General features: G+C 48.4%; 5 protein-coding genes and 1 non-coding gene across 7 annotated transcripts; 3 read left to right on the forward strand and 3 right to left on the reverse strand.

Moving 5' to 3' along the window:
* The first annotated feature begins 2,789 nt into the window (after nucleotides 1-2,789).
* SOWAHD (sosondowah ankyrin repeat domain family member D) lies at nucleotides 2,790-6,177 on the forward strand. Its single transcript, XM_063422210.1, has one exon. It carries the CDS (start codon nucleotides 2,796-2,798, stop codon nucleotides 3,981-3,983), a length of 1,188 nt encoding a protein of 395 aa, XP_063278280.1. The 5' UTR covers nucleotides 2,790-2,795; the 3' UTR covers nucleotides 3,984-6,177.
* Nucleotides 6,178-8,151: 1,974 nt separating this feature from the next.
* Nucleotides 8,152-10,085, reverse strand: RPL39 (ribosomal protein L39). Its single transcript, XM_063422194.1, has 3 exons — nucleotides 9,932-10,085; nucleotides 9,612-9,715; nucleotides 8,152-8,456 (listed from the first exon to the last, which is right to left on the reverse strand). The coding sequence occupies exons 1-3, from the start codon at nucleotides 9,932-9,934 to the stop codon at nucleotides 8,408-8,410; spliced, it is 156 nt and encodes a 51-aa protein (XP_063278264.1). The 5' UTR covers nucleotides 9,935-10,085; the 3' UTR covers nucleotides 8,152-8,407.
* LOC134564836 (small nucleolar RNA SNORA69) lies at nucleotides 8,570-8,699 on the reverse strand. Its single transcript, XR_010083673.1, has one exon. It is a non-coding gene; the product is annotated as a small nucleolar RNA SNORA69 (small nucleolar RNA).
* On the reverse strand, nucleotides 10,076-17,238 carry UPF3B (UPF3B regulator of nonsense mediated mRNA decay). Its single transcript, XM_063422192.1, has 10 exons — nucleotides 17,041-17,238; nucleotides 16,717-16,823; nucleotides 16,498-16,604; nucleotides 15,655-15,753; nucleotides 15,175-15,285; nucleotides 14,444-14,487; nucleotides 13,669-13,857; nucleotides 13,022-13,173; nucleotides 11,999-12,311; nucleotides 10,076-11,164 (listed from the first exon to the last, which is right to left on the reverse strand). Exons 1-10 carry the CDS (start codon nucleotides 17,218-17,220, stop codon nucleotides 11,018-11,020), a joined length of 1,449 nt encoding a protein of 482 aa, XP_063278262.1. The 5' UTR covers nucleotides 17,221-17,238; the 3' UTR covers nucleotides 10,076-11,017.
* Nucleotides 17,239-17,595: 357 nt separating this feature from the next.
* Nucleotides 17,596-18,406, forward strand: NDUFA1 (NADH:ubiquinone oxidoreductase subunit A1). The gene is made up of 3 exons (XM_063422193.1): nucleotides 17,596-17,729; nucleotides 17,925-18,014; nucleotides 18,310-18,406. Exons 1-3 carry the CDS (start codon nucleotides 17,628-17,630, stop codon nucleotides 18,328-18,330), a joined length of 213 nt encoding a protein of 70 aa, XP_063278263.1. The 5' UTR covers nucleotides 17,596-17,627; the 3' UTR covers nucleotides 18,331-18,406.
* A 303-nt stretch (nucleotides 18,407-18,709) lies between these two features.
* Nucleotides 18,710-22,692, forward strand: AKAP14 (A-kinase anchoring protein 14). Of its 2 annotated transcripts, XM_063421850.1 has the most exons (6): nucleotides 19,689-19,820; nucleotides 19,924-20,049; nucleotides 20,122-20,213; nucleotides 20,369-20,548; nucleotides 21,524-21,576; nucleotides 21,916-22,692. In XM_063421850.1, exons 2-6 carry the CDS (start codon nucleotides 19,971-19,973, stop codon nucleotides 22,001-22,003), a joined length of 492 nt encoding a protein of 163 aa, XP_063277920.1. In that variant the 5' UTR covers nucleotides 19,689-19,820; nucleotides 19,924-19,970; the 3' UTR covers nucleotides 22,004-22,692. The 2 variants fall into 2 exon arrangements, with proteins under 2 accessions (XP_063277919.1, XP_063277920.1); XM_063421849.1 differs by having other exon boundaries at nucleotides 18,710-20,049.
* Nucleotides 22,693-22,790: the final 98 nt, after the last annotated feature.

Here is a 22,790-nt window from a genome sequence, read left to right on the forward strand (position 1 = left end):
GTTTCAAGCGGAATGTCGCACTTGCCCTGTCGCAGGTCCGCTGGACGGTTCAGGCCCGCCCAGGCACCCGGCTGAGAGCGGCTGTGCCGAATTCCCTCCTTGTGGCACCGCAGCTCCTTTCCCGGTGCCGCTCGTCCCGGCGGTGCAGCCTAAACTCCCGGCCTATCATGGACACAGCTGCAGCTTCGAGGGTGTAGCTGGTGCGGCTTGGGTTTCCCTTCATTCGATGGCAGCCCAAGCACCAAACAAGGCTGAGAGAGAGGAAGCTCAGTCCTTCCCCAAGTAACTTTCCCAACCCAGGACTCCCGAGTAAAGTCCCCAAGGTTGTCACCATCACCCTGGTTTCATCATGGTCAGAGCTCACCAGTCCCCAATAAAGGCATGACCATAGTGGCTCTAAATGGGAGGCTTGCTTTGCATCATTAGTGTCTTCATTCCCCAAACGCAGCTGTTATTTCCCTCCTTGTTTTCCCCAGATGCCACCCAAGTGTTTTCAAGTGTTCACCAGGATCTCGTGGCTGTGTGGTTCAAGTTCTCTGCCTCCCTGAGCCCACAGAAGCCACCAAAACCTAGTGACAAAACCAGGCAGCTCCAGAAAGGGAGCAAGGGGACAATTATGCTTTCACCACCAGTTATTGGGGTTTGAGATTACGCCAATTCCTCGCACATCCCAGAAAAACTGGTCCAAGTGGTTGGAAAAAGGCAAAGGCCCTCAAGGGCTGACGACCAGCTCGGGGCAAGTCAGAGCACAGCTAAAGCTTAGGGAAGGCAAAGAAAAAAGGTTCAAGGGGTTGGTGTGGTTTTTAGCTGCCTGACCAGCTGCAAAACCACCTGGTGACAGTTCAGCCATGAGTGTCAGAGCAGTCATGGATAAGAAACTTCTGGAGAGAAAGAGGAGTGGGAGCTTTGGGGGCAGAAGAATTAGTCCTGATTTCTAACAAAATTGGAGTACAGACTAGTGGTGGCTGCAGCTGTCAGCAACGCCAGACATGGACTGTGCTACAAAGGGAATCACGGCAAAAGAGGAAGGCCAAATTCCCCATGGGATGAAACATTGGGTGGTAAAGACCCAAACAGTGTCCAAGACTAGGTCTCCCTTACATCACAGAGACCCCCCCAAGCCACTGGGAACATGGCCTCTTGGGCCAGTAACCTGGGCCTTCCTGAGCACAGCATCAAGGAGAGGCATTGCAGCCGCTGTGGGGGGCTATTTCAGGAGGGCTGTAAGGCAATTGATTCAGTAAGACAATCTTGGGGTGCTGCTGGGGTCAGAGGAGGTCCTGGAGCAGTGTCATGGATTTACACACACCAGACAATGTAACAAGGTCTGACCCTGGGACTCTGCTAAGAATGCTGGGTTCAAGTGAATGTTTCCAATGAGTCTTTTGTCAGTTCTGTTGGAGTCCAGGGGATCCCTCTGACAGCCCTGGAGAGTAAGGGGGCTGTACAGGGGAGTCTGGGATCTGTACAAGGGGGTCAGCCAGCCTCCCACAGAGCCCAGAAGGACTCTGATTCTGGCTTCTATCCATGGAAGTGAATGCTCACATGAAGGAAGAATCACAGATCCTAAGAATTTTGAAGTAGATAGTAGTTTGTTATAGAGTATAAATATAGAGATTAGGATTCATAGTATACGGGGCTGAGAGGACAAGATGGAGGAATTGGGGAGTGGCCCCTAGTTTCCTTGTTCTTGTTCTCATCCCCCATCTTTTGCTGATTTGGACTTTAGAGATTGGTTTAGAATAGAACTGACATGTTAGCGTAGCAAGTTAGTATTGGTAATGTTCTGTAAACAATAAATACGTCCTGGACTGTGGTTGGGTCGGGAGTGCGGTACATAAGGTACGGGGCTCTCTGATCCGCCCCAGTCCAGCGGCAGCCCAGCGCCAGTCCAACGGCGTGTCTTGCTTTGCTGGGGATGCCTTGCAAAGCCGAACAAGAACTGTTAGATAATATGAAATAAACAACCTTGATAACTTGAGCTGCTGGACTCACAGTGTCGTCTCTGCCTTCGGTGTGAAACGCTCAGGGCAAAGAGAAGACAGAAAACCTTATTATCTTGGGGAACAGCAACCCCAGGAGAATACCCAGGGAACAGCAACCCTGGGGGAAGATTTCACCACCTCGGGGAACGGCCGCCGCGAGGGGAATCTCGGGGAACATCAACCCCGAGAGTTCTTCAGTTATAGCTCAAGGTGATGCTTCCAGGGAGGAGCCCCTACCCCAATTCACACCGCTCAGTTATACCCCTGACATCCATCACCCAATCCAAATCAATCACTAAATTCTGGTTGATGGTATCTTGATTTCTTGATGGGTTTCTCTGGAGCTGGGCTGGCTGCCTTCTGATGTTACTTTATTCACCCATGATTGTCTCCTTGCTTCTTATCATCTCCATTCTGCTCATACCTGCTGAATTCCGAGAGTACTTTGTTAGCAGCATTATTTTATCAAAAGCTTTGTTTGGTCAGCTCTTACGGCCTAAGGTTTTGGCTACTTCAGGTGCTAATGCTGAGCCAGCAGTGCTAAACGAGACTATGCAGGTAGGAGAATACAGTTCATCAATTTCTGCTGTAGCGTCAGCACTGAGCTGCCCAGGACCCCCGTGCCTCCGTCCAGTCCAGCAGTTCTGGATGCTCCCTCTGTTACCGCACCCTCCCTGTATTCCTAGGCTTTCCCTGTATTCCCGCACCCTCCTATATTCCACGCCTGGCCGCACTCCTTCTGTGCAGGCGAGTGTGGCCGGGGGGGCAGAGCCAGCCATGTTGAGGCCATGCCCAGCCCCGGCGGCAGCCATGGACACAGCGGGACCAAAGGTCACCGCGCCGCCCGGCAGTGCTGCGGCTCCGCCATGCCCTCCGCCGCGCGGGATCGGTTCCTCCTTCGCCCAACGCCGGGAGGGGAAGCGCGGGGTGAGCGCTGGAGAGTGTGAGCTGTGCCCTGCTGGGGACAGCACTGCGAGAGGCACCGCCATGGCCCGGCAGGAGAGGGAGAAGAGCGAGGCAGAGCAGAAGGTAGCCGGCATCTCCCGGAGGTTCTCCTTCCTAGATGCCGCCCAGCCCCGAGCCGGCAGCCTGGCCCGCAGCTCTCATCTCTGGCCAGCCACCCTGGGGAGCAGGGAGGGTTTCCATACACTGCAGAAGATGGACACCAACAAAAGCATCAACTGGGGCAGGCACAGCCTGGGGAGCTGGGGTAGGACTTCAGGCAGGCTCTCTGTTAGCCCCAGCAGTACCCGGAGGAAGGAGCTGAAGGAAATCCTCCTGCAGACCAACAGCCCTGGCAGCACCCTACGGTTCGCCACTGCTCAGAAGACATCCAGCAGCAGCAGTCTTCCTGCAGGGCTGCACCAAGAGCAGAAGCCTGAGCAGAGCCCTGATCTGCTGCCCCTTGTCCTTGATCCTCTGGAGCACGCTTGGCTGCTGACAGTGGCCCAGGGTGATGCAGACAGCATCATCAAGCTGCTGGACCTGGATCCCAGCCTGCTGACCAGAAGAGACTTTGTGACAGGCTTCACTGCTCTCCACTGGCTTGCCAAGCATGGCTGCCATGAGAGCTTCATCGAGGTCATCTCCCATGCCCAGAAGAAAGGCTATCCTGTCAACATGAACATCCCAACAGCCAGTGGTGGGCTCACCCCTTTGCACCTGGCTGCCTTGCAGGGACACGAAGTGCTCATCAAGGTGCTGGTGGGAGCTTACGGGGCAGACACCACCTGCAGGGACCACAGTGGGCGCAAGGCTTGGCAGTACCTGCCAGCAGACACCCCCAGGGACCTAAAGGAGCTGGCAGGGGCCTTGGAGGAGGACTTGGTCCAGCTGCACTCTCACAACACCAACAACAACTGTAAGTCATCCAGAGAGGCTGGGGCAGGGCAGGACTCTGTGGACTCCCAGGCCGAGGGGACAGCCCAGCCCGCCTGGAGCCTGTCAACCCTCCGAGGCTTTGTTAGACAGGCATTTGCTTTCCTCCGTGAGCGCTGAAGCTCTCCTGGATACACTCACTGCTAAACCCATGATGGATAGCAGCCGGGAAAGCCTGCAGGAGCTGGGAACTTAAGTGCTAAAAATCCTGGCCAAGTGAGGGTTAAGCCATGGCACCATGGCCACCCTGGGTCTTGTGGTCTTTTGGGGCTGTTGTGGCGTGTGTGTGTAGCACCATGGCCACTGGATATTTACCTTGGGACAGCCCTTCTAAAAAACTGCCTGTCTGCAGAGGGGGTTTTGCCCTGTGATCCTGTGGATGGGACTCCTTGTTGCATCCCAGCAGATCACCATGGCCGGGGCTCACATGTCAGCTCTGCTGTGGGGAGCTGCTCCAACACCCTGCGTGCCCACTGCAGGATGCTGACCCACCATGTGTGGATCCCGTGCTGCACTTTCCAGCTCCCTGTGAGATCCCCTGATCTCTGCCATATGCACTTCTCTGGGTTGACGTTTGTTTATGACAGCTGATTATAAAGCTGTTTCTCGGTAGAGTAAGAGCTAAGGAACCTGTTTCTGAGAAGAGTCCAGGCCAAGAGAAGCCTTTCAAAGTGCAGAACAACTCACAGTGGCAGTTCTTTCTTTGAGATCCCCATCCCAGGAAGCCTGAAATTCTCAGTCTCATTAGGAATGGGGGCCAGAGCAAAGGAGGCAGGAAGGACACAAGGGGGGGCAGCATGTAGTGGCTCCTGTGGGGGTTAGGGTTCAGAAACAGCTCTAGAGAGATGATTCATTCTCAGAAACTGTGGAAAAGGTATGTGAAGGCTGTGAAATTATCTTTATTGCTGCTGAGGGCATGCTCAAAAATGAAACTGATGAACATTGCTGCAGCAGCGTAACAGTGCATGTATGTCTCAGTCACTGCATTAAAAGGGCAAAGCCTCTGCTCGCCTGTTTGTATTTTGTTCACCAAATGGAGCTCTGCTCTGATGATTTCAGCTTGCTTTTTACATTCTCAAAGGCCAGGACTGCTTCAAAATATCTTCAGAAAAACAACAGCCCCTTCCTCTTTCTCATCAGCATGAGGCTATTCCTACGCCCTTAAATAGCAGTCCTGTTTGAGAAGTGCTTCTCAGACAGGAACCGGGGAGTTTCTGTTCCCCAGGGCAGCCCTTGCAGGGACAACTCCTTTAGAAGGGCAGTTGTGGTTTCTTTCCAGCTGCCTTTCAGGGGGCCTGTAGGGGTGACTGAGGAACTCAAGGGGATCTGGCCTGGCTACACAGGTGCATTTGCATCTTGATGAAGGAAGACACACAAAGACACACAGGTAACTTCCTCTGGGGAACTAGAGCTGGGGGGTTTCACAGATCCTGAGCAAACTCCTGTTATATTCCGACTGTGTTTTGAAATGCTGCTTGGACACAAAAATAACCCAGTCTGCAGTAATGAAGTGTGAAAGAGCAGCCTTCACATGAGTGAATAGGGATCCGGGGACTGGATAATGCCCAGTCCAAGTGCCTGGGTGGACATACAGATGTGTCTGGACATCTTAATCCCTGAGGTCAGCAGCAGATACATACACAACACACTAGAAACTAGATTTCATACCTGATCTACAACAGTTTTGTAATACCTTAGCTCCCATAGATTGAAGATGTTGGCAGTACAGCTCGTTCTGGAACTGCTGTGGCCACATCCATGCCATGGGAGAGCAGGCTGGCTTCTCTCAAGTCTGCTCAAGCCAGCACAAACTCCATGAACAGCACTGGGTCAAGTTCTGGTAACCAAGGTGCTCTTGGTAGGACACACAGGACTGAAAAATATTTTTTGACCTCTTAGTCTTCTGACACCCTTTTGCAGCTGTCAGGGAAGGCACACAGAATGGTTCTTACATCCTCCTCTGAGTAAGGCATAGAGTAAACAGTGGAATTAATGAGAATATCCTTGAAGGAGCCATTTCCTTGGCAATAGTACCTGTGGCTTAGTCATGCTCCACCCGGAAACATGGACTTGAATGTTCCATTTGAAAGTAAAATTTTGCTGATAAATGCTGCACCTAAATACAACAAAATGATTTTCAGTACTTGCCTTCCTTGAGAGATAACCAAAACCCTCTAAAGACAGCTTCTCCCTCCACCTTTTGGTCATGGGTTAGACCCTGTAATCTGTGCTGAGACTAATTAGGCAGGGACTTCAGAAAGAGCAAGACCAGAATTCTGCTTCTCTAGATGTGTTACAACATCCTTGCCATGCCATCCCCTGCCCTGGCTGGGTCCCTTTCCACTGGACAAAATAAAAAATTTTCTTCCAGTGACCTACCCCTTTGTCTCGCTCAGTTCATTTTCATACCTATGGAAAGGCAGTTGATTTGGATATAGAGACATGTTTTAAAAAAATATTCCTCAAGTATACAATCAGCTCTGACTTTGCATTTCACTCAGAAAACAAAACACATCCACCAAAATCAATGGACTAGAATATCCAAATGTTTTTTCTTTAAAGCTTCTGTTGATGTCTCAGTTATCATGTGTTAGCCCAGTTCTGCAGAGGTTCCTGATCCCCTCTCACAGGGAGGAAAGGACAAAGAGAGCTGCTGCAGACAACAGAAAACATTCAAACTCGAAGATATTTGTTCGGTTAAGGTTCTGCAGAAGATCGAGTTTAACCCAAGTTTAATTTGTACTAATTTTACTTTGCGTTATCCCTTAATGTCCAGTTTGAAAATCAGATTATGTCAAGCAGGAAAAATAATACAAGGGGATATTTTCCAAAACAGTTCCTTAGTAGAAGCTACTTCCATCTAACAAAAATATTAGTCATGATAGTAATAGGGAGACTTTCTACTAAATAGTAATAAATTGCTCAGTCTATTGCTCAGGAAAAGTTTTCCCACAAATGCCATGGAAAAAACTGTCTCTTTCCATTCTCGAGTCCAAAAAATTAGTTTTCCTCCTCAGCCAAATCCCCATAGACACAATTACAGAGAAACTCCATGAGCAGCTTTTCCTGCCAGCAGGGATGTGGAGAGGCTGGAGGAGGTTTGCTGGGTGCCAAGGCCAAACTCTAATCCTTGGCAGTGCTGTTACTTCCTGAACACTCACTCCAAAAAGAGTGCAGAAGAGGTTTAAAAATCACTGGGGTCAAAGTGGCTGCAGCACGCAAGCCTCTGTCGGAACATCTCAGGCCGTGCTGTTTGCTGCTTTCCTGTTGCAGTGACTTACTGCTTCCCCGATGATGAACTAGAGCCCACTCTTACCAGACAGGGTAAGAAGGTGGTAAAAATCCCAACTCCCAGCTCACCCTGACTGACAGAACCCTGCAGCACACCTTAGGAAGGAGAGGCCTCATGACCTCTGAGATGTGTATTTCGTAGCATTTACCTATTTGGCACATGCTGTGCCCAGTGTTATTTGCTCTGAGTTGCAGTATGAAGGACATAAATCTGTTTACCTTCAACGCAAAAAGCAGCAACACAGAAGGTATGGCAGCCTGAAGCTTCCTGAGGAAGCTGCCTCTCAGGAACAGACCAACACCATGAGGCTGAACCCAGGAATGAACAGTTCCCTTGGCAGCCCTCAGTGCTAGGATGGGCTTTACTGCAGCTGAGAACAGGCTCACAGCAACAGAGATTTCCTGCTGACCAGAGCAGCCACCCCAGCTCAGCACTGAGAACAAAAAGGACAGGGTGCAGAGTCACAGCCTCCTCCTCCACTTCCCTGCAGTACATTGGTTTCACAGGCCTCAGCAGAGAACACCAGCACAGGGGTGCTGGAGTGCCAGCTACCAGAGAGCTTTAATCCCATTTTTCCTCTCCCCTTTTTAAACTGGCTGTAAACTCTCCCTTTGAGCCCCATCTTAAATTTCTACCTGTCTGCTGAGAATGTTTTACATGAAGCTGCACCTGTGGTTGGTGCTGACTTATCAAACCAACCCAGACTCCCCAAAGCTCACATTATTTAATATTCTAGGGAGTACACAGACATTATGTGCTGCACCCTACAGTACTGCATTTTTTAAGAGATTTTTCTTCAGGTCCGATTTTGACTTTTCTTTTTAAAATTGGTACTTTGCTCCTGAAGGTTTACAGTCAGTGAAAAGGAACACAGCCTACTCTACCTGAAAAGAGCTGCCACGGTTCCTGATATTAAGTGAGAATATAAGTAACATTATCGTGAATTTTATTATTACCAACCCACCACATATATATGAAATAATTCTACAAACAAAAGTCATTCAGGTCCATATTTATTAATATGCCTGTGCACTGTCAATGCTCATGGTGATGCCTGAAAGAACACTAATAGAACACAGTCTCTGTGTTTCAGATACAAAGATTTTCCCAGTTAACATCAACATCCCAGACCAGCTCATAAAGACCCCACGCTGGGGACTGCAGTCCAGCACCACAGAAGGAATCATTTGAGGGTGTTATCAATCTGACACAGAAAGACCGGTGTTCATCAGAGCTCACGGGACAGTCTCTCTTACAAGCCCAGTTTGGTCCTCCTCCAGTGTCTCCTTTTGGAGTTGTACCTAAGACAAAAGCAGAGTGAATTAGCAAAGTGCACATACACTTGTTAAACATGAAACAGAACAGCACAAGGAGTAAGTCTCTTCCATGAAAGCACAATAATTTGTGAGCATGTACTTGTCCATATTAACAACAAATGCTTTCACCATGGTGTGGGTGAAACCACAGACTGTTAACAAAGTTGCTCTCAGCAGGAAAATGGCAGCACTCCCACAGCAGGAAGCACTGGAATTGCAGCCTGCTTTAACACAAAGCTTGGACAGAAACGGTGGCCCAGCTACTCAAGTGTCCGGAGACAAAAATCTGTGATTTTGCCCTATGGTCAGGTATTTTGAAGTACTGCAATTTAGCTGAAACAGAGCCCAGCTGTAATCTGACATGTGGAAGACAAGAATCCAGCTGAGTGCACGCACCACCGATCCTGCCTAGAAACAAGTCGGGAGCAGCTACAGGAACAGAACCTAGCAATGCTGGGTCACTGCCTGAGCCAGCCAGTGCTGCCGTTGTTCTCCTCACTGCTTAGAACACAGAGAGAAAAGAGAAGAGGGAATTCTGTTGCCTTAAAAAGCCTAGATGAATGAGCGTATGAGATAAGAAACCATGCTGCACTGTGCATGCACCATGTGCACCCAGTGTGTCACACAAATCAATTCTACAATCAGGTACGAAGCATCTCATACTATCAATCTGATTTCCCATATATCCAGTAAGTCCTTACACATCATCCCCCTAACCTCGAAGCACCCATGCTCAGGAACTGTTCCTTGAAAATGCAGGAGCCCAAAGGGGCACTATGAGGGAAGACAGGTATTGGGCAGGGGAGCGTCAGGAACAGAGAAGCTACCAGGGAACAAACTCTGGAATAAACCATCCACACACAGTTCAGGTTTTCACTTTACACGTACCATCACCGAAGGTGTGTGCACACTTGCAGAGCACTGGTGCAAAACCCCTACAGAACAAAATGCACAGAAGCCACACACTGCCTCAAGAGGCCTCACCTGCCCTACCATCCCTGCATGGCCCTCATGGCCACAAAAATGCGCTTTTGCTGGCATAAACGCCATCAGCTCCCGCTTTCGGCTCGTGCCGTCTAGGCCGCTTGGCTGGGCCTGCACGGCCACAGCTCCTGGGAGAGCACAGGCCCAGCTCGTTACCTGATCTTATTGCCAGTTTTCATGCGAATCCACTGCGGGATGGGCCGGTTCTGCTTCTGCTTCTTGGCGAGGAAGCGTTTGATCTTGAACGTCTTGTGCGACGACTGCAAGAGAGCGCAGCGGTCAGTCCCTCACACAGCCCCGGCACAGCCCCGACCTCACCAGGCCTCGGCGAGCCGGGAATGCCGCACCCGGCTCCCTCCCGCTCCCCCGCGGCCCCGCCGCCCCCGCGGTCCGCCCGCCAGGTCCCCTAAGCGCGGCGGCCTCGGGGAGAGGGCTCGGGGCGCGGCGGGAGGCGCGGATGGCCGCGGATGTCTCACCATGGCGCGGAGCGGCGCGAGGTCCCTGCGATGGCGGCGTCCGAGGAGGCGGAAGAGGGGGGCGGAGCGGCGATGGCGGAGCAGGCGCAGCGCCCCCTGCCGGCCCGGCGGCCCCGCAGGTAGTGAGGGACGGCGGCGGCCGAGAGAGTTTGTGAGAGTTTATTTGGATTTAGTACAAAAAACAGCTATGGCTAAAATTCCCCAGCTTGGGAGGAGCTGCTACTGGCGAAGTCTCGTTCTGAGCTGTAAAACAATACTTCAAGTTATGAGGGAAGAGGAAGCAGTTCCGAGAGGGCAGGAGTTCAGATGTGTTTCAGACTTGAGAAGGGAAGATGCTAGAAAAGAACAGGATGCCCAAACCAGCTACATTTGATTAAAAATAAGCATTTCAGTGTAGGGAGACTTTACATGAGAATTTATCAAGACATATTCAACTACTAAGCCAGCTTATTCATACACTCCAACTTAAGTTACTTTATCCAGAGAACCACTCAAGAGGATCATCTCTCCCTCCCTAACATGGTCACTGCACTGCCAGATGTTCTGCTCCTTAGGTGCAAAAAGGCTCCTATCCACTGGTACCTCAACAACCCCAGCCTGTGCATGTGTCTCGGTGCTAGACTGACACGCTTTAGCTTTCACTGCCTCATGCAGGAGTGCCACATAACACAGCAACACCTGTGTTAACTCCAGGCAACTCCAAGCTTGGTCTGCTGAAGTGCATCCAACACCGGCTCTAATTGCCTTAGAGTAGAGCTCTGGCTTTTGACCCAAGTCTCTTCCCCTCCTGCCCATAACTCATTTATTATCAAACTTAAGGCCATAAAGTCTTTCTATTTCACAAAGATTCTCCTCTCTGTTGCAGTTAGGCGTTAGGAAATAAGTTCAAATAACTGAAAATATTACAATGAGAACGCATTTCAAATTCTGAATCTACAACTGAGGTTTTTTAACCAGAAACATCCAACAGCACAATGCCCCCTTTTCTTTGTTCGTTCCTTTTTCACTCCGAAGGCACTTCTGGATTGCGTAGTACATGCTCTTTGGCTGCACAGACAGTCAGAACACACAAGGCTGGCGCATCAGTCACTCCTCCTCCTTCGTGTGACTGGTCTCACCCTCTTGTTTCTTATCCACTCCCTGATCTGGGGGCTTTGCAGCACTGTCTTCATACTGACACAATCTGCTCCGGCTTCGGGCTCCGGGCTGGTACAGCTGCATTGCTGGGCGATCCTGAAATAAATCAAAACTATTTAGACTCTTTCACAGCTCCCTGCACTCAGGGTTATTATGGCACCATTTCTATGGTATTTGAAATGGCTCAAATTAAAACTTTTCGGGCTAAGCTTTATTATTCCACTGTGGTGGCAAAATAACTTCAACTGTCCCAAATCAAGGTTGTCTCTATCGAAAAGCAACATCCCTGTTCAAGCCACAAAGAACACTGCTCATAGTTGTGGTTATATTTGTAACAAGTCTCCTGTTGAGTTCAGCCCATGCACTCTCAGAAGAGAGGCCAACTTCAAAGTTTCAAAACGCTGAGTTTCATTTGTACCTGACAATGACTTAAGTGATACAGAAAACAAGCACAGTGATGCTGCAAAAACAGATTTTGTAGAGTACAAAGAACTACACTCAAGACATTATTTCTTGAGCCTAGAGGACATGTCACATTCTGCAAGTTGCAGTTTCCTATTTTAAGGAACTTGTTCAATCACACTCCCACTCTGAGATGCATTTTCAGGCACCTATAAGATCAGTAGATACAGACAGATTACTGATACTCTACCAACACCTTAAAGAGATAGCCTATAGCATAAGTCTGCAAATAAAAAGGGATCAGTTCTTACAATTTAACCCATGTTTTCTTGGATTAGTTCTTACACAGTGACAAGAAATACTACTGTTAAGCAAATTTTAGTGGACATTTCCAGCAATGGTAGAGTTTGTTGCAGAACAGGGAGAAGTTTCAACAGAGAAACCACACACTTCTTTCCTTGCAGTGCTTTTATCTTAAAAACCACATATCCCTATGAATCAACACATGAATTTAAAGAAATCCAGCACCTTGTTTCTGATACGATCCCTCTTAATTGTATCCTCTTTTTTATCATCTTTGGTTACTTTCTCAGATTTGTCCGTGCTGCTGGTAAAGTCTGTAAGATCACTTTTCTTTCCCTTTTCTCTGAGTAAGTCTCTCTCCTTTTTCACCTCTTCCTCTTTTCTTCTAAAAACCTTCTCTTTCTCATAGCGTTCTTTCTGCCTCCGACGCTCCTCTTCTTGGCGTCTCAGTTTTTCTCTCTGTGCTCTCTCATATTCTCTGTCTCTGTCAAAATCTCTATCTCGGTCCCTGTAGTCCTTTACACACTCATCTTCTGATCTGTATGAAAACAAAACTGAAAATTAAGCTCAAAAGATTCATCAAACAGAGCTGGGAGATCAATGTGATAGTGGTGTAAATGTGCAATAGGAAGACTACACACTGGCAGGTACTAGGGAGCTCTTGGGAGGCTGTGATAGCCCAAGTCATGCATGACAGCCAGAGAGGACACTGAGCACTAGAGTTCCCCAGCCTCCTACTTGCATAACTGGCTGAGTCTCGTCTGGCTTTGAAAAAACATCTGAATGTGTCTGTCTTATCTGCATTTCTCACATGGCAGAACTGAACCTCAAACAGATCACGGAGCTGTTGAGAATTACATTTTCCACTTGGACTTTTTACAAGACTTAGAGGGACTACTAACTGGAGAACACCTTTCTCTATCCATGGTTATAGTGATTATCTTATTGCAAGGACAGTGCTCACAGCCTGCTGCAGTCGCCTACATATGGGCTCCCTTAGTGGAGTTCCTATAATGAGTTCTAAAAATATTAAAATCTGTCCACTAATGAAGAATTTCCAGGTTATTCACAGAGCTTCCCATAATCGTAGGGATGTGCACTGGCACAGAGAACACAGCCCATGCCTTATATGAGAAAAAGCATTTGAAACGAATTTCAAAACACGGTCATGGCAGAGCAGCCTAAGCCTCAATACAATCAGGAAACAAGTTATAGATACACATATATTTATAGCAAGTACTAGAATACTTTTTTGCCTTCTCTTCTTTTGTCTCCCCATCAGATCGTTTGGCAGATGCACTACTCGCAATTTTTTCCTCCCTCAGAGTCTCTTTTTCCAGTTTCTTGGATTTTTCTTTTCTCTCCAAGTCTTTTTCATCTTTTTCAGGCTTCTTAAGTAGCTACAAAGGAAACAGAAGTCTCAACTAAAAAGCTCACTCTAATACATATTGTCTGGCACAACACCGAAATTGCATCAAAGGAACCACAGTACAGTAAGAAGTAAACATTTAAAAAATACTACTGCAAATCACAGTATTTCTAAAAGCTGGAGTGTATGAGTAAGCATTATTCACACAGCAGACTAGGATTTTTCTCCTAAACCAGGTTGTTTTAGAAAGCTTAAAAATAGTCTCCATTCCATAGAGAATTCACAATCCTGTTTACCACAGCATGTACAACAGTCACATGACAAAAACTTTTAAATATTACTATGAAACATTACAGCATGTAAACCTTTACAATGCCTGCTACTGAATATTACAAAAAAATTGGTCACTTACTAACACCAAACTCATGTGATTCTTCACACAATACCCAAAGTACATTTTGAGACTGAAATACAAATAATAGGGGAAAGGGAGTGTAACAGTTTATAATAAAGAACTGTTCTAGACCTTAATCTTTGGTTCTTCTTTTGATCTGTCTCTTTCTTTTTCTGGGCATCTGTCTACTTTCTTCAATTTTTCTGCTTCTTTTCTTTTCCTTCTCTCCTCTTCTTTCCATTTTCTTCTTTCTTCTTCTCTTTGTCTTTTCCTTTCTAATTCTCTCCTCCTTCTCTCCTCTCTTTTTTCTTCTCTCAGTCTCTGTGTATGTAAAAGCAAAGAGAAATACTGTCTCTCCACACCAAGGAAACATCTCTTTAAGCCATCAAACAACTCACCTCAAAGCTGCCTCTATTATTAAAAAAAAAAAAAAAAAAATCCTGTCATCTCTGTTGCTGTTGTGAACCCGAACGTGTTGAGGCAGTATTTTTTTACTCACAAGCCTTCATTTCTACTGTCTTAAGACACTCAAATACAACACTGGCCTCAGTCTTTATCATTCAAATTTTAATTAAATCTGTCCTACCTCTGATTTTCTCCATTGCTAGAAGTTACAATAATATTACGTGCTACAAGAAAGATCATCTACAAGGACCTCAGCTATACTGCACTAAAAACGGAAGCACTAAAATGGAATCTGTTTTGTCAGTGCAACAAGAGGTGTTTTGCTGTGCCCAGACTGCACACAAAGCACCACCACTCTAACACTCTAGTCCTTTAAAATACACAAACCAAAAGTTGACAAGTTGGTTCAAAAGCTCCTTCTTCAAAAGGAAGGCCAGAAGTGTATCAACAATAAGCAAACTGTACTTTCAAACAGGAAGAAAATTCTGGAGGTGAGTCTTACCTGTTTATTTTTCAAGAAGTTCAATAAAGGAGTAGTCTTTTTAGCTGGAGAATAGATAAAATTAAAAGTAAGTATTTTGCCTTATCCAATACTGGAATACCTACAACAAAGCTCTACATGAAGGGAAGCAGCCTTACACATTCCCCTGCCTGTCTCCTCTCACATACAGCAATAGAGCAGTGAAACAAGTATTCCAAACCTATCTCCAAACAGTGGCAACTATTAGGATTCTATAAACTTCTTTAGGACACTAACAGGATATCCATTACACCTATCTCAACCTTCAGTCTGCATTAGGCTTTTCCCAGACACTCTCATTCCTAAAGACATCCCTGAAGGTACTTGAAAAGAGCAACCTGGTCATTTTTTGGTGGCATTTTACTCAACCACACTATTTCTTAACTTGTGCCTGCATGGGACATCACTGATCACAGCACTGCACTAAACACCCCTGCATCTCACTGAAATGCAGCCACTCCGCAGCCTGGTCTGGCTAACTAATATCTGCAGCAGGAAGGAACTTTGTCATCTAGAACTTAGACCTACAGAAGAATTTAGAGCATGGGAACAAAACAAAACACACTGAATAATCCTAGCCTAAATATTAGACAACTACTAAGCAAAAATTCACAAATGAATTCAGTCTCCTCCAGATTGAGCTTCAAATCACAAAACGTATTTGTTACTTTGTGATGTAGGAAAATGTAACTATAGTACACATATTTACATACCTATTAGCTCTTTGTTTCTTGCCTCTATTTCCTCCAACAAAGTTTCAGGAGTGGAGGTTAATTTTTCATCATCTGCAGTGTAACTTTCCAAAAACTTCTTATATTCTGGATCTAAACGTAAGAGAAGGGAAAAAAAAGGGAGGGCAAAAAAGAAGATATACTGTAGCACGAACAGTATTTGCATCATCCACTCTGTTGTGGATATAACCATGCTTGGTTACCTTTACTTAGGTTGGGCTGTTTATATGCCACCTTTCAGTAAATTAGCAGCTCTCAAATGAGCTGCTGTATTATGTTTGTATGGGACAATCATATTTAACAGATTTCTAGCTGACAAAGCAGTGCTCATAAACTTCACATATAATTAAGCAAACATCCTACTGGTGTATTGACTATAGCATCACAGTAAAAAAAATACATTTAAATTACTCTAAGAGTTTCAAGTCTACACATGCAAAACAAACTAGCTTGCTGTTATACCATCTTCAATAGTTCCAGTTTTGGCATCCTTTTTCTTACTCTTCTTTTTTGCAGCTTTTTGGAAAGGTGCAAACTCAACTATGGCAGCATATTCCTGACCTATTGAGAAAAAACATACATTAAAATAAAGACAAAACAGATATAAAATAGATTTTATCATCCACATCTAAAGCAGGGAAGTAAGTCTCACAAGAAATATGCAATACTAGAGGAGACTACTTACACAGGTAAAAAAAGTATTGTATTTGGAAACCCATTTAATAATTAAAAAAAACCCCACAAACACAACAACACTTTACAGACAGCACGATTCATGACCTGAACACTCTCACTACACTAAAAAAACCAGCAAATTCACAGACTGACAAGAAGGACATACTAGGTTTAAGACTGCCCATGAATGTCAGTTCAGCCACTCAGTGGCAGCACACCACCTAATGGCCTCATCCTACAGACTCTGTTCATTGTGCAAGAAAGAATATCTTAATTTAATGCAACTGAGACAAATCTCAATTACTTACAAAATGTAGTAGAATGCAATGCATTACAATCAGGCTTTAAAGCTTTATCTTCTGATAAGTACACTACATATATGGCTGCACAAATCCAGCTGGGTATGGCAAACACAGCCTGCTGTTACACCGCAAATCAGCTCATTTAAAGGATTTGGACAGTATTGGAATTATATGTGTATGTATTTCTAGATGTGCTGGAATTGTTATTTGAGGCACCAAACCCAAACAAGTCAGACGTGGCTGCTCACACCCAGCCCTCCAAAACTCAACCAGCATACAGCACAGGCAGCAGAGAAGCAGCAACATCCACCGAGTGCCGTTCACTTGCCTTTGTGATCGACAAAAACGTAGCCGTCAAAGCGATCCCTGAAGAGGACTATGTCTTCCTGGTTTTTGAAGTTGATGTAGGCTCTCGAGAACATATGCGGGTACAAGCTGCAGAGACACAAACCGAGAGCGCTGGGCTGACGAGGCGGCGGCGCCACTGGGGCCCGGCTGGCGGTAGCGGCGGCTCCCGGGAGCGCCCGGACTCGGCAGACGGCCGTACCTGGAGTCGTTCGCGAAGAACTCGAAGTAGTCATGCTCGGGCAGAGGCTGCAGGTGCTCCTCCAGCTGCTCCTTCGTCAGGCTGGGCGGCAGCCGGCGGATCACCACCTGCGGCACGGCAGAACCGGCGCTCAGGGCGGCGGCAGCGCCGGGGACGAGTCATTACCGCGCCTCCCTCGACACGTCCCGTCCCAGCAGGGCCCCGCAGGCGGCCCGTTTAGCGGGGCAAGGTCCCGTTACAGGGGGGGAGAGAGGAGGGGCCCGTGACAGAGGGTGACCCCCGTTACCGGGGAGGGCGCAGTTCCCGGCAGCGCGCAGGCCCCACCTTGCTGAGCGTCTCCTTCTTGTCCTTGGGCCTCTCCAGGCGATCAAGTTCGGCGGCGCCGGTTCTGCTGTCCGTGCCGGCGGTGAGGCCCGTGCCTGGCCCCGCGGCCAGCAGAACCCCCTGCCCGGCGGAGGCGCCGCGCCGCTCCTTGGGCCTGGCGTTCTCCTTGTCCTCCTTCATCCTGATCCTGATCCCGATCCTGGCTCCGGGCCCTGGCAGCGCCGCGCGCACCCAACGACCGCCGCCTCTCGCGAGACTCTGCCTTAAAGGTGCCGCCGCCTCCGCCGGACTACCACTCCCAGCGTCCACCGCGCCCGCCACCGCTGATCCCGGTGGGGTCAGCGACCGGGACCGAGATCGGGACCAGGGCCGGGACCGAGACTGAGAGCGGTATCGGGCTGCGGGCACGGCCTCATTTCTTGCCAAGGGACTCTTCCCCGACACCGCTGTCGCTCCCGCTGCCCGCTCGGGCCCGCTCGGCTGTGAGGGGCCGCGGGGCAGGCCGGGAAGGGCGCGGGGCAGGCCGGGAGTGCCCTGGCACTCGGCGCAGGGGCAGCGGCACCGAAACCAGCACCGGCACCGGCGGGATGTGGTACGAGATCCTGCCCGGCATGGCCATCATGGGCGTCTGCCTCACCGTCCCTGGCATGGCCACCATCTTCATGCACCGCTTGTGCAACGGCGGCAAGGTCAGCGCGGGGCGGGGCGGCATGTCCCGAGATCCGGGACCCTGAGGCCCCCCTTTCCCACCGGAGCCTCCCTTATCCCCGAGTTCCCTGCATCCTTCTGGGATCCCTTCCCTCCCTGGGCTCCCCTTAACCCGCGCCCCACCTTCCCTCGGGAGCCCCTGCCCGAGGTCTTAACAGGCAGTTCTGTGCCTGCAGGAGAAGAGGATCGCCCGCTATCCCTACGAATGGACCCTGATGGAAAGGGATCGGCGGCTGTCCGGTGTCAACAAGCACTATGTGTCCAAGGCAGGTTTTGGGGGCGCTGGGCAGGTACCGCCGGGGGGAAGCGGGATCCAGGCACTTCTCCCCCATCCCCGAGCTCTGGGACAGCCGCTTAGGTGGGCGTTGGTCGCTCTTGGGGCTGTCAGGTCTCACTCAGTGCCTGCTGCTGGCCTGCCTCTGGGGATGTGCATTTTAATTTCGTTCTAATTAAGACCTGTGTAATTAAACATAGTTTGAAAGTCTGCATTTTCAGATATGCCCCGTTGAACATTAGTGGCAAAAATGACACAAATACAGCTGCTATTTTTTTCTTTTGCAGGGTCTGGAGAACATAGACTAAGGTGTCAACACTTTGAAAAAAATCACATATCTATAGAAAATGATTTAACTCTTAAATAAAGCTATACGTGTGTTCAGCCCTTGTATTTGTGTTGCTGCGGTGGGGTGACACTTGCTGGATGCTGGTGGGTGCACACTAGGGCCACTCTGTCACTCCTGTCCTCAGCTGGACAGCGGAGAGAAAATATACTGAAAGGCTTGTGAGTTGAGACAAGGAGAGGAGGAGGAGACCATTTGTGAGTTACTGTCACAGGCAAATGAGACTCAACTTGGAGAAATTAATTTAATGTGTTGACAGATAAGAGCAGGGTAATGAGAAGCTAAATCATAAAACACCTTCCCCACACTCCTCCCTGCTTCCTGGGTTCAGCTTCACTCATGATATTTTCTACCTCCTCCCTGCTGAGCTGCACAGTGTGATGGGGAATGGAGGTTGTGGTAAATGTCATCCCATGTCTCTGTTGCTCCTTCCTGCTCAGGAGGGGACTCCTCACACTTTTCCCCTGCTCCAGCAGGGGGTCCCTCCCGTGGGAGAGTCGTTCAATAACTTCTGCAATGTGAGTGCTTCCCATGGGCTGCAGTTCTTCGTGAACTGCTCCAGCGTGGGTCCCATGCATAAAGTGCAGTCTTTCAGGAACCAGCTGCTCCAGCAGGGCCACATTTCCTGCTCCAATGTGGGCTCCTCTCTCCATGGCCACAAAGGTCCTGCCAGAGCCTACTCCAGCATGAGCTTCCCACGGGGTCACAGCCTGGGTACGTCCACCTACTCAAGCATGGGGTCATTCCTGGGGTGCAGGTGGATCTCTGCTCCAACATGGACCTGCAGGGGCACAGCTGCCTCACCGTGGTCTTGCAATACGCGCTGCAGGGGAACCTCTTCTCCGGCACGTGGAGCACCTCCTACCCCCTGCCGCAAGATCTCTTGTCATCCTAGGAGAGCAGCTGCTGGGAATTCAGTAGCCTGTAATCTGCGAAAACATTTCTGGCCTCTCTCATATAGTACCCATGACCCTTTCCCTCTGAAGGCCTTTGTGTTGCGAGCGCTGCTATTCAGGACCCTGCAGCAGCTCGGTGCACCGCGCTGGACAGAGTGCCTGGCAGGCTGCAGGCTGCTTTAGCACCCGAACTTTCCCGAATGGCAAAAACATGACAAGCAGAGAAACTGCCTGGATCCCACAGCTGTTTCCTTGCTCATACCGTCTTCCCTTCCCGGGACACAGCGGCTGCCGGGAGGCGTTTCCGCGGGCAGGGTAGGGAATGCCGCGGGGCTGCCGGGCGCGGCGCGGGCTCGCCATGGTGACGGCGCGGCGCTCGTCCCCGCGGGGCCCGCACCGCGGCCGGGACAGCGCCGGGCCCGGGCACAGCTCCCCGGGGTCAGACACATCCCCCCGAAACCGGGGTGCCCCGGGTGGCCCCGCCGCGCCTGCGGAACCCCGGCTTGGCCGGGGCAGCGAGGGAGAAGCAGCAGCCGGCCCGGGAGCGCCGGGCAGGGTGAGCAGGGCCGGGGTACGGAACAGGGGCGGTGAGGGACCTGCCCGCTGCTCCCCGTGTTCCTCGGACGGGGCCTGCAGCTCTCAGACCAGTGCTCTCTCAGTGTTTGTGCGTCTACTAGATATTTATTTAGAGATAAAGGTGAGGCCTATGGACAAGGAACAGGAAAAAGCTTCCAGTGAAGAAAAAGATCACGAATGGCTTCCAGGGGCCAAGGAAAAAGAGAAAGGTATTGTGTTTGCTCTCCTAGAACGTGTTGTGGTCTTTTCAGGAGGATTTGTCAGCATTTTGTTTGTTTTAGAAACCAAGAATGTAATCAAAAATATCCAGTGGACCACAGCCAAGAACTTCACAGTGGAGAGAGGATGGCAGCAAATTGAAGAACTAATTTCTGTGAGTCACAATTCCATCCACTCAGGAAGGCCAACCTTCTCACTGTTAAGAAGTATGAAAAATTAAAGGAGAGCACCTCTGTTCCATTTTAGCACCACCCTCAAGTCCGCTCTACTAGACAGAGGGAGTCTTAGTGTGATGCATTTATTCAACAGACATGGAACATTCATGAAAGCTGGCTTCATCACTCAGAATTTCTTGAGGAAGAGGAACTGAAAGATAGCACGAGGTACTATTACAGAGCTTGCTGGGGCCTCCCAACACGCAGAAAACCCGTCCCACAAGCAACAGCGAGCGTCTACTTCGTTATAGTGATCTCCAAATTCAAGCCTGACGTAAGTACTCAGAAATGGTATGGATGGACTGGTCCTTTAAGGGACAAGAGTACAGTGGCATTCCTGAGGCAGGGAATTGCCAGGACAGTGGAGAGACTGGTGAGGAGCCAGCAGCTCTCATGAAGATGCTGACAAGGCCTGGACATTGCCAGAGCAATGGCAGGAGATTTACTCATGGCCTAGTAGAAGCACGCTATCAGTTGGCAAGGGGAGCAAGGCACAGAGCAGGAGGCTGGGTTAGTTCCCAAATCATTGACTGACAGAACTTGAGAAAGATAATCTGACAGGATCCTACATCTGCTTTCCTGCTCTTACCATCTTCCCTTTCCAACCAACAATTGTTCTGGGCAGCTGTAAGAAAGGCTGAGGAGAGGCGAGTTACAGAATGAGGGGTAAGTAGGGAGGGAGTTACACTTCAGTCTTCAAGCTGTCTCAGAATCCCTTTCCTCATCAGCCTGAAGTTTGCACTCATACAATGCACTCTTGCAACTCAACAGAAAAAAATGAAATAAATTGCACTGAGTAGACTTCTTACCTCCCAGCTTAAGTCATACTGAACCTTAGTGTTTCTACTTAACAGCTATGGATCCCCAAATAATAGTCTGTGGTTTAACTCCAGCTGGCAACCAAGTATCACAGAGCTGCTTGCACATTCCTTCCCCACCAGTATGGGATGAGGGAGAATACTGAAAGTGTAAAAAAAAGTGTAAGAATATTAAAAAGTAAATAGAATAATAGTAACTAATTGGAGAAAAAAAATTGGAGTTTTTCCCAAACTGAGGAAAAAACCTTATGAAAGACAAATGATACAATTATCATTCACCAACCAAAGCCCAGCCAGTCACTGAGCAGTATCTTCCTTTCTGCCCCAACGAAATATCCAGGGTATTTTTAAAGAGTAGTTCTCATTTAGTTACAATGTCTAGTTTTTGAGGGGCTGTACATGGCCTCTGCCATGTCTCTGCTCTCTTGCAGACTGTACCTGTGCAGGTCTTCTACAGACTGGAGTCCAGCAGGCTGATTCGGAGGTAAATGTTATTACTCTTCTGTTTCAGCAAGCTCTTCCATTCCAAAACCAAAGAGGAAGCTAGATGTAAATAGGTTTGCAATAACAGCAGAGAACTGGAAGTCAAAATCTTGCTACATTAAATGACCCTGCTTATAACTGGCTTTACTCCCAGAGGCATGAAAAGCCACCCTGTGGGCATCTGAATTTTCCAGAAATTTGTCCTGCTTACATGGGTCTAGATGGGGGTCCTTACTGCAGCATATAGCCTTATGTGGTGAATAAAGGCGAGCTCACAGCTGGCCAAACGTGGATTCAGTATTATGCCTGCAATCGACCTTCTTTTTATTCCATTCTCCAGGCCAGAACAGTGCCAGTTTAGAGAAAAGTGGCTTCAGGACATAGTTGAAAATAAAATAGCGTGCATAGAAAGACTTGCTTCCCAATGAACAGCTCCAATTCACCATTATCAATACTCTGTTGTGGAGAACTAAATAAACACAATGAAGAAAGAAAAGCTCTTCCTTAGTGTCTTGGGTTGTAATATCTAACTAAAAATGTGTATTCTATTTTCCATCTGTTGAAAACAGTTGGAGAGGTGTTTTTCTTCATCTCTTGTATACTCCATTCCTCATAACTCCAAGGGGGAGGGGGTGGATGACTTCTGTTAATGGGTCAGATGTTAAAACCAGGGGAGCAATGTTCCTTATCTCTTCCAAGGCCCATCCTCCCTCCAGGGGGATATCTGCTGTTAATGAGCCATTAAGGCTCACCACATGACTGATAAAATTAAATCATTCCATTGTGAGATGCTCCACACAGTAGGATGAGCCAAGTATTCCTACCTGGGTAAAACCTGAGATTCAGAACAGCAGAGCATCCTCTTTTCCACTGGATTCTCAGAAGAAGACCAGATTTATCTCACTGTCACTACAGGATCATCACTACTCCAACATAACATCTGTCACTCCAGGAGGACTTATTTGGACTGCTTCCAACACCCTGGCCGACAGGGTGTCAGGTTGTGTTCCTGACTCCACCAGGGTTCTCTAGGATTTTTGTTTGTTTGCTTGCTTGTTTATTTTGTATTACTGTATTTGCATTTTTAATATTCCTAGTAAAGAATTGTTAGTCCTATTCCCATATTTTTGCCTGAAAGCTCCTAATTGCAAAATTATAATAATTTGCAGTGAGGGGGTTTTATATTCCCCAATCCAAGGGAAACTTCAGTTTTCC

Source organism: Prinia subflava, chromosome Z (genome assembly GCF_021018805.1).
Source record: "Prinia subflava isolate CZ2003 ecotype Zambia chromosome Z, Cam_Psub_1.2, whole genome shotgun sequence".
In the NCBI taxonomy this organism is placed as follows: domain Eukaryota; kingdom Metazoa; phylum Chordata; class Aves; order Passeriformes; family Cisticolidae; genus Prinia; species Prinia subflava.

What these genes read in the sequence shown, in the direction of transcription:
- SOWAHD (XM_063422210.1), top strand. Translation starts at nt 2,796, where the DNA reads ATGGACACAGCGGGACCAAAGGTCACCGCGCCGCCCGGCAGTGCTGCG.
- RPL39 (XM_063422194.1), bottom strand. An exon ending in AAAACTGGCAATAAGATCAG is followed by an intron (nt 8,457 to 9,611) that starts GTAACGAGCTGG and finishes CTTTTGTCTTAG; the next exon opens with GTACAACTCCAAAAGGAGAC.
- UPF3B (XM_063422192.1), bottom strand. Translation starts at nt 17,220, where the DNA reads ATGAAGGAGGACAAGGAGAACGCCAGGCCCAAGGAGCGGCGCGGCGCC. An exon ending in AGAAGGAGACGCTCAGCAAG is followed by an intron (nt 16,824 to 17,040) that starts GTGGGGCCTGCG and finishes GCCGTGCCGCAG; the next exon opens with GTGGTGATCCGCCGGCTGCC. An exon ending in ACTTCTTGAAAAATAAACAG is followed by an intron (nt 13,858 to 14,443) that starts GTAAGACTCACC and finishes TTACATACACAG; the next exon opens with AGACTGAGAGAAGAAAAAAG.
- NDUFA1 (XM_063422193.1), top strand. Translation starts at nt 17,628, where the DNA reads ATGTGGTACGAGATCCTGCCCGGCATGGCCATCATGGGCGTCTGCCTC. An exon ending in GCTTGTGCAACGGCGGCAAG is followed by an intron (nt 17,730 to 17,924) that starts GTCAGCGCGGGG and finishes CTGTGCCTGCAG; the next exon opens with GAGAAGAGGATCGCCCGCTA. An exon ending in ACAAGCACTATGTGTCCAAG is followed by an intron (nt 18,015 to 18,309) that starts GCAGGTTTTGGG and finishes TTTCTTTTGCAG; the next exon opens with GGTCTGGAGAACATAGACTA.
- AKAP14 (XM_063421849.1), top strand. Translation starts at nt 19,587, where the DNA reads ATGCCGCGGGGCTGCCGGGCGCGGCGCGGGCTCGCCATGGTGACGGCG. An exon ending in GGCCAAGGAAAAAGAGAAAG is followed by an intron (nt 20,050 to 20,121) that starts GTATTGTGTTTG and finishes TGTTTGTTTTAG; the next exon opens with AAACCAAGAATGTAATCAAA. An exon ending in AAATTGAAGAACTAATTTCT is followed by an intron (nt 20,214 to 20,368) that starts GTGAGTCACAAT and finishes TTTATTCAACAG; the next exon opens with ACATGGAACATTCATGAAAG.